The sequence below is a fragment of the Haliaeetus leucocephalus genome, unplaced genomic scaffold, assembly GCF_000737465.1.
Source record: "Haliaeetus leucocephalus isolate CR32 unplaced genomic scaffold, Haliaeetus_leucocephalus-4.0 Scaffold295, whole genome shotgun sequence".
In the NCBI taxonomy this organism is placed as follows: domain Eukaryota; kingdom Metazoa; phylum Chordata; class Aves; order Accipitriformes; family Accipitridae; genus Haliaeetus; species Haliaeetus leucocephalus.
Window position 1 is genome coordinate 3,858,095 of NW_010972731.1, and position 9,483 is coordinate 3,867,577.

At 45.5% G+C, this 9,483-nt stretch overlaps 1 protein-coding gene across 1 annotated transcript in view; it reads right to left on the bottom strand.

Annotated features, from left to right (window-relative positions):
- Positions 1–1,951: 1,951 nt before the first annotated feature.
- LOC104833543 (cytochrome P450 2W1-like) overlaps positions 1,952–9,483 on the bottom strand; it is a 10,177-nt gene continuing 2,645 nt past the window's right edge. Inside the window, exons 2-9 of the mRNA XM_010570268.1 lie at positions 8,846–9,008; positions 7,427–7,576; positions 7,159–7,316; positions 5,078–5,248; positions 3,892–4,033; positions 3,403–3,587; positions 2,639–2,780; positions 1,952–2,139 (exon numbers count right to left, since the gene is read on the bottom strand). Of these exons, the coding sequence (XP_010568570.1) occupies positions 1,952–2,139; positions 2,639–2,780; positions 3,403–3,587; positions 3,892–4,033; positions 5,078–5,248; positions 7,159–7,316; positions 7,427–7,576; positions 8,846–9,008 (1,299 nt within the window). The remainder of the gene's footprint in view (positions 2,140–2,638; positions 2,781–3,402; positions 3,588–3,891; positions 4,034–5,077; positions 5,249–7,158; positions 7,317–7,426; positions 7,577–8,845; positions 9,009–9,483) is intronic.

Here is a 9,483-nt window from a genome sequence, read left to right on the forward strand (position 1 = left end):
ACCAGGTGCAAACATCCAAAGAAAACAGGTTTCTTTGATTCCTTTGAAAAGTGCATCCTCCTTGTGCCTGCGTTAGCAGATGGATGGAAGTGATGACTCCCCAGCACACTGAATTAGACAGCTGAATATATCTCCGCAAAAGAAATTGCCTGCCTCCCATTTATTTGTTCAGCCAAACGATGGCAGAACATTGATTATGACTCAGCTACATATTTATCTAGCAGAAAACATTAGCTCTCAGGGGTGGAAACACCATTTCCACATTCCTCAGTGGCCCCAAGGGTCTTCCCTCTAGCTGCAAAACACATTTATGCCTTGCGACGCACTGACCCGAACTGAAGGCAAACATCTTGGGGCAGGACAGGTGGCTTCATTTTTAAAGTACAAATCCAAGTCATGCCACATGCAGCTGGGGAGCACGTCCCACAGCCCAGCCTGCCATCCCTAGGCTGGATGATGCTGGGACCAGGGGCTCCTGCTCTCACAGGGGCAACGAGCAGGTGTAAGGATTGCAGCAACCGTATAGATAATGTAAAACGAGGGCTGCCTTGTATCTGCAGCCCCTCTGCGCGCTGGCCGGAGCAATAAGCGCTGTGCAGAATATAATTTCTATTTTCTTTTTGCCACGAGATGGCACCACGATCCCTCTGAGTCACAGAGAGCCCAGCCCTGCAGTCCTTCCTGGGGTGAAGCACCCTGCCAGCCACAAATTCCAGCTAAGGAGGGCAGAGCTAAGCCTTAAGGCTTTATGCACCCCCAGTCCAACTGCATTCATCTGCGAGCAAGTCTGGGAGCAAAGACATATGCACTATTTCTTTACCATGGACCTGGAAGAATCAGGTAGTATGCAGGGAACAGGAGGAATCTTCTCCTCCCCGTCCTACAGCAGACTAGGATCTCTCCCAGGGCTTAACCGGCTCAAACACTGTGGAGCAATGGCTCAACCCACCTCCCACTGCAGTCCTATCAGCATTTCAGACCAAGGAAGAAGCCAGCTGCTGGAAAAGCGGCCTGTTGCCTTCACTGATAAGGGAATGAGATAAGGCTCCATCTCTAGTCATCTCAGAGGAGGAGAAGAAGAGATGGGAATGCTGGGAAAAGATAGGGTCCTGACAAATCTCACAGAAAGCTGGGAGAAGTAAGGAAAGGGGACATGGACAGGTTTTCTGTCACTTTGCCTGGATCTGCCCGGCTTCTGTGCTGCGTAAGGAAAGAGCATTTTAGAAGTATCTTTGCAATATTTGCACTCTTGCTTGTTCACACATGGTGCTCTGAAAAGAAGTTGTGCTTATGTATCTGAGCCACCTTCGTAAAAATGTAGGGGAGGGAGGGGAGTGTCTTCACTTCTCTGGGGAGAGCACATCAGTGCAGGCGTAGCAGAGCCTGTACCCAGAAAGGGCCAACGACTCCCAAGGAACCATGCTAAGGTTCCTTGAACCTTGCTCAGAGCAAGGGGAACCTAAAAAGTCCAGCGTTTGGCATCTGGGATTCAAACCCAGAAGTCTGGAAAGTGTTGGGAGAGCATCCATCAGACATAGAAAGAGCAAGTATCTGGGAATAATTTATCCCATGTGCAGTAGGGAATGGGAAAAGAGCAGGGGTTAGATGACAACCAACATTTGTATCTAGTATTGCTCTCCAGGCGAAGAAATGATCCACTCTTGAGAAGCATCCTCTCCCAGAAGCTCAGAACTAGAGTAACTTTCTTATGTTTTGTATTTGATGTGTAAAGTAGTGGCTGTCCTGTCATGTATCTGGCTGGAATTTTCCAGGTAACCTTACCCACCAGCCCTCCTCTGCTTCTTAGAAAAATACTTGTTCAACAGGTATTTTAAGCATATAGCCAGTATTTGCAAGGCTTTGAGTAAAAAGACACTACCTGTCTCTAGTGCGTCTGCTAGGCTCTGTACGAAACTACTACGTGGATTTGTCTCAGTTCAGAGCCTTGGCCTTACTGGCGTAGCACAGCACAGACACACTGTGGATGGGGTCTCATGGTGAATCCAGCCTCTGCGGTCGTGTCCAGCTCAGATTCTTTGACCCCAGGTGGAGGCTTAAAAGTAAATTTCTGGATCAAGCCTGTGAAGAAGATGAAGAGTTCCATCGTAGCAAGACTTTCTCCGATGCAGTTTCTCCGCCCTGCAATGCCAAAAGCACGGCTGTTGGTGGAATGATTGGGGAAGTGGTGGCTCAACCCGACACCTCTTGCCTGCTACTTGGTAGCAATAGTGTGAAGGACAGTATAGGCCTCAGAAATGCAAAATAGCATGGCATGATATTCAGCAGCCATCACCATTGGTCTCCTACAGGCATCTGAACAGAGATGTTTCACTCCAAGCCTGCAAGGAATTGATCTGGGACACCCTAGAAACCAGCCTTTCCAAGGCAGAGGGAACGTTGAACTCTTGCTTGAAGGTGTTGAATTTTTGTAGGTCCCAGTGGTGCCATTAAACACCCTGGCCCAGTGTGCCGCCCAGTGTGGGCTGAGAGGCTGTCTGCAAGTCATCAAAACCCAGGGCAGGCATTTCTAAACCATCCCCACCACTGATGTCTGTGCTGTTCCCAACAGAGGCTCAGATCCTGCCACTTGGCCAATATCTTCTGAGGGGCACTGTGCGGGATCAAAAAATTTCATTACCTGTGGAGAAAGGCAGGAACGCTTTCTTCTTTACGAAGTTCCCATCCGCATCAAGGAAATGGTTGGGGTTGAATTCATGTGGCGTCTCCCATTGCGTTTTATCCAGCAGCACGGAGGCGAGCAGAGGAATCACTGTTGTTCCCTGCAGCACAACCACGCTCTGCTTTAGCATGTGTGGATGTAGCAAACTTCTGGCTTTGCCCATTCAGCCCCATAACCGTTCCTCCCTTTGGGCTGTGTCTGCAAACAAACTTCTATCTCTGAAGAACTAACTTCTGGACTTGCACATGACCAAATGACCCTAAGTTAGCGTGGATACCCAGTTCACTGGAATTACTGACTAATATGCAATTAAACAACAATGGTTGTTGGCTGTTCCTGAGTTATGAAGCAGAAGAAAGACGTGGGCCAGGCTTCCTTCCTGCCCAGCTGCTCTGCGCTTGCCTTAAGCCGGCAACGAGACAATGCCGTGGGACTTCAGAGGCAGAAGTGCTCTGCAGGGAATGAATGGCAACGGAGAGTGGAGAGGATAAGGAACAGACTCCAGATCACAAAGATTGAGCTATGGGAAATGGGAAGTTGTGTGCGTAACGCTAAAGTCACACTGACATCAGCGTGAGCACAGAGGAGACGGGCGATTAGGGAACTGGCTCTTCCCCACCAAAAGCCCTGTGCTTCAAGCTCCCCCACTCCTTGTGACATTTTGCCCTGTGGGTCACTGGGGTGCTGCACCCCTCTCTCTTGGTCCGGAGAGCAGCAAGTACCTTGGGGATGAAGTAGCCTTTAAAGTGGGTGTCAACAGAGGTGCACCGTGGAACATGGGGCAGGAGGGTGACAAATCTCTGCACCTCGTGGATCACTGCATTGGTAAATGGCATTTTTTTCCGGTCCTCAAATGTAGGCAAGCAGCCAGGGCCAAGAACTTGCTCAATCTCTGCGTGCACCTTTTCTGCAGGGCAAAGGAAAGGCACAAAGTGAGTTTCCCTCAGTGGCAAAGCACCTCCAAATCCCAACTCATGCTGACTGTTAGGAGGTTGCCCAGCCCCTGGGAGCAGAGAGAGAAAAAACCCTCAGATCCTTCGGTCCTGAGTGGCAGCATACAATGCTTGGACAGAGGTGGACAAGTTCCAGGTGCTCAGATTTTGGATGCATGAGACACTACAAAGATTTTACAGGTGAGCATCACTTACGAGGTCACTGCAGAGTATTTCAGTACCCTATGTAAGAAAAGCAAAACCATAAAGGTGTCCTACTTTGAATCTCTGGGTACTTCATCAGCAGGAGGATGGCCCATTGCAATGTTGTAGATGTTGTCTCAGTGCCAGCCATGAGCAGGTCGAGTGCAGAGGCCAATATATTTGCATCATGAAAAAGTGTATTGCTTTTATTTTGCTCCTTTAGGGAAACAAAAATAAAAAAACCACTGCTGTTAGCATGGAAAGAGAGAACTAGGACAGGTAACCTAGTCTTCAGAGACATTACAGTGGGATGCATGTGAATTACTAGTGCTAAGATGCACCATGTTGACATACCATTAGAGAAATCCTTCAGTTTCCAGCAGAAATATTTTCACACTTGAGATTTTGTCCCCAGAAAATGAGCTCACTGGACAAGTTCATTGATTTTCCAGCATCACATGACATTTATCTGCTCTGGGCAGTGGTTATCTGATCGACTCAGGACTTCCAGCCCCTGCCCGTGGATTCTGAGAAGCTGGAAAAACTGATGAGAGGTGCAGGACAGTGCCTTCCCGAGCCGGGGAGCTGAGGTTTGCCCAGGAGTGTGTCAGGCCCTCCAGGAGCCGCAGGAAAGCCCAGGACACCACTGGCACATCAACTCCGCTGTCTCTGCTTCACGCTGCTGATGGGAAACGCTTTGCCTGTTCCTGCGTGCAACAGCCGAGGCACTTGCACAAGGCGTCAAGCCCAAGAACCCGTCCTGCCCATCACCCCTCTCAAGTACGTGGATGCAAACACTTGGAGAAAAAGGGCAAATACAGACTAGTCCCTCCTTTCTTTACTCCCACACTATCATTCCTGTTGGTAAATCCACTACGTGGGAGCTGGTGATGCGTTTGCACAACCACAGGAACTTGTGCATCTCGGCAGCTGGGAATGTGTTGCCTCTGCCCAAGCCCGTAGGGAGGGATGTGTCTGCCTGGAGTGTGTTGGAAAAATGACATTAGCTCTCTCTCCCCAGCAAGAAGGGACTGTAGCTGACACCTGAGGACAAGTTTTAGACATTCATGTGATACAGTCTGCTTAATTATTTCTTGCTTTTCCTTCAGTATGCTCTATTTAACGTATTAAAATAGGAGGATATTTACCCCAAATTTAAACATTTTTATATAGACCATAGTAGAGCATGTTCATTGGACAGGCAACACAGAGAATCTCTGTATAAGATACTGCACTAGGAATTGTCGTATTGTTAAAATACCTCTTGTTTGAATACCAATGCATCAATGTAGCTCCTCAGGTTGTTTTCATTAATACTTTCTTTGCTTTCCTTGATGCACTTCTTTAGGATCACACACACCTCTTCTACTTTTTTCAGTATCATCTTGTGAGGTTTGAGGAGAAATCCAAGGAATGGGTAGAAATTAAATAACTAAAAAGTAAAAAAGGAAAAAAAAATCACAGAAAAAAAATTTAATTCACCCATTATCTTGTAAAACTCAAGTATCATAATAAAGAAGTCATTTATGTGAGGAACCAAATGACATGTCATTGGAGTCTCTCTTTTTTGGTAACTAAAAAGTTTTAATGTATAAAAATGCCTCCTCTTATTAAAAATTCTCTACAGAAATGAATGGAGCCTATCAGACTTGTCTAGACAGAGCCTATAAACATGAATTAAAAAAAAATACAATTAAGGGAAAGTGATAGTAAACTCATGAAACAATGAAATTACATTTTTAAAGAGGTAATAAAGCAAAAAGATAAAGCATTACGCATTACGCAATGAAAATTCCAAATGTTTAGCAAGCCAAAATACTTACGTTTTAAAGTTGTTAGATCATCATTTTTAACTTTCACATGAATTATAAATCAATTACACTCAGTTCTCAGCATCGTTAAATTTCACAGCACAATAAACAGTTGCATTTTATGTGCAGGGGGGTTACTTACACCATTTCTCAATGTTATAAATAAACTGGCTGCAGAATAAGATCCACAAATCTCTTGCTTGTGCTAACTGGTTATATTTTTTGCTGTTTTCTGCCAAAACTAAAAAATAAATTCATCGACATCTTTTTTTTAAAACAGCTTTTTGAATGACTGTTTCAATAATACCTTAAGTAACTAATACTCTATTCCTTGTGGTGGAGGATTAAGTTTAACAAGAGCTCTTGGCTCAAATGAGAGCCTCTTAGCTGGAATGCTCTTTTTATGAAGCTCCATTGAGCAGGTATTGATTTAATGCCACGACAGGAGGTATGAGAGGTCCGTATATAATGTCTGCAGCTCTGTACTTTGTACTACTACTCTGTAATTTCACTAGTTTAAGAAACCGTAGCAAGAGACGAAAACCTAGTAACCCCCAAATACACAAGCAATTGTCCCTAAGGCAAGAGGTTACTTTTGGGATGTTCACACAGCATCCAGCAGGAAATAACTGGAATGAGCGTGGCTCTTTTTCTTTGTTCATCCACAAATAAAGTCAGTATTTCAATAGTTTTATCACTGGTGTGTTTCTAAAGAAAGAAACTCTGGCCATGCCTTCCAAGGGGGACCTGATTCCCTCCTGTCTCTGCCACTTGAGCCTTGTTTGAACTGAAAATACTAGGGAGTTGAACATGCTGGCATTTTGCGTTTTATTATTGGTACTGCTGGAAAAATACTGACAAAACCAAAAAAACCTCCAAAACCAGGAAAGTTCAGAATCTTTCTGAACTCTTCGCCAACACTGCTACGAACATTTTTAAGACAGACTCCAGGAACATTTTCCTGCAGTTGCTGTGAAACACCAAAGACAGAAAGTTGCCCAGATCCCAGTCCTATATTAGGGTCTGTTTCCTCATGGGAGACTACAATTTGCCATAAAATGTAAAGTTTGCTAAATAAAGTGACTAAAAATAATAACATAAAGGGCAGCGTCAATAGCACTTCTGTGGATTTCCATTAATGCTCCTGGATGCTGCCCACCCCAAGTCCCACCGTGCTGGAAACCTCCATTATTGCACTTTCTGGCTATAGAAGAATCAAGCACATCCCTTCTGCTGGCACGGTCACATCAGCACCTCAGCCCAGTGCCACCATGTGATGTTGGACCTCCTTCACCAGCGGATTTCATGAAGGAAGAAAAACCCAAAACAAAGAATCTTGTCCCTGCCCATGGCAGGGGGAGTTGGATTAGATGATCTTTAAAGCTCCCTTCCAACCCAAACCACTCTATGATTCTATGAATCTTGTTTCAGTAACCTAAAGAGTCTCCAAAACCATCCAGCAATAGTAAATTGGGTTGACCTACCAACTCTGATGAGATACTGGAGCATCTCAGCACAGATCGTAACTTACATGCAAAAATGGAGAGCCAAGAAGGTGCATAACTTCATCTATGAGTCTTAATAGAGTGAGAAATGTTGGGTCTTCATAATCAAACCTTCTCCCAAAGAGAATAGCAAAGGTGATGTTGGTGGGAGCCATATTCAAAAATCGTAATTGGAAATGTCCACCTAGAAATGAACAAAATCATAATTGTATTGGTCATTTCTGGAGCAACCCAGAGGTCTTCACAGTGGCTTTGTAAAGTAGCATGAAACACCCGCTGCCACCTCCAGCTCACCTTTAAAGGATTTGATCAACTCGATGAGAAACTGAAGCTCCTCGAGCATCATTTCTTCTCCAAGATGCTTCCCCATGCCGAGATCCCGCATGGTGGCTATGGTGAACCGCCGTGTCTTCTTCCAGAGCTCTTGAGAAGAAAAGAACACACCTACGGAGGAATTGCATGCCCTGTTTGCTGAGGCGGTATGAGATTTTCTCAGAAACACCAAAAGCACAGCTGGGGAGTGCAGGTATTTTGCAACCTGGAGGAGCCTGCTTGGGAGAGGACTGGGGGGCTTTGTGGGGGGCTGGCTTGGGAAAGCACTGCCCCAGGTGGGTTCAGGAGGCCAGCAGGTGATATTTTAAACAGTTGGGTGCTGTTCACACCAAAGCTCTAGGTTTGCCTTGTTTATAGCTTTGTCTTTTTGCAGCCATGCAGAGTAAAAAGCTCTATGCACGTTATTTGTCTCAGGCTGACTTGTTTTTCCTTAGAAAAAACGAACCAGCTGTTTCAGAGAGCAAGGCTAGGAGCAGACGACACCGCTCCGTCCCTGTCATGAACAGGACAAATGATTTCACTGAACAACTTATACTGTGCAGGGGGACAAGGAGGGGTAGCAGGGAGGTACCTTTGCTTACAGCTTGGGTATACCCCCCAGCTGGCTAACCCACCAGCCAAAAAAAGTGCTCAGCCAAGAGGGCACGGAGGCGTTTGGGTACAATTCAAAAGATTCCCTCCCCAGGAGGGCTTCCAGGGCCAAACGTAGTCTACATCTTCATACGGTGGTTGGGAATGTAGCGTAGCGTACCCTTCCTCACACTGGGCCTCACTCTTAAAAACAAGATTAAAAAAAACCCCACACACTGTATGCATTATATACATATTAGGTCATCAAATCTTTTCCTTTCAGCCCTGGATTATTCCCTTCATTGTTTTTCAATGTCTAGTCTTGGGCAATATATTACTTTTTAGCATGCAATTCAGAAACATGCCAAAAATCTGTTTACAGAAATAATTGTTTGAGGTACAAACAGCCCGTGCTGTTGCACTTTTGCCAGTTCTTGCAGTCTTTATCATGAGTCATGCGTGATCCACACTTTGTCTGAACTCCCAGTAACTGTAGAAAAGAGATTGCATAAGGACCTCAGCCTTCACATTGTGAAAAATAATTTCCTTCCCTCTGCACTGCAAAAGAAAAAACCCCTTGAAATGTGACCCAAGTGCCACTAAAAGCAAAAAACTGATAAGGCAAATAGGAAGATCCCCAGAAATGTTTTTCTTAAGAAAACAAATAACTACCCCCAAGCCCCATAAAATGTAGCCTTTGACGATAAGGACGCAGATCAAGACTCTTAAATACTGGTGCAATTGAAACAACGCATTTGAGAAACAGCAACGCAAGCACGTCCTTATCTTTTCAACCTGCCACCAAAGTACCGTTTCCACGCTGGATGTGATAGAATATGGGTATAGCTGGTCTGTCCGCAAACACATCCGCCGTGTTCAGTAGGACGTCATTTACTGCCTCATAGCCAGTGAGCACCACCACCTTCTGAAAACCCAAATGGACGGTGAACATGGGGCCATATTTCTCTGAAAGCTGGAAGGAAAGAAAAATCAGAGTATGGAAGTCGTCAGCGGGAGCAGTACGTCCTGCTGGGGCGGCTGAAGAGTTGCCTGCCCTCCTCCTTCTGGGGCCAGAAGGGATGGAGGGATGCCAGAGATAAAGCCCTGAGACGCTTAAATGAAAAAGGAATCAAAGCAAATAAACACTGGTCTGTTAAACCCAACAGCTTCCATAAAACTACTGTTATTCTGAGCTGGTTGGACTCAGGTTCCAGTGGGTTAAAGAGGCAGAAAGTAACACGACACTTTGGACACCATCAGCAGCATAACAGCATCACTGAGATCTGCCAAGCAGCTACCGAGCAGCTGCTGGTTGGGCAGGCTGTAACGCTCCGGTCCTCATACCACAAGAGGATGGAAGAGCAGAGGTGGCCTTATTTATTATTGTCCTGGTTTCGGCTGGGAGAGAGTTCATTTTCTTTCTAGTAGCTGGTATAGTGTTATGTTTT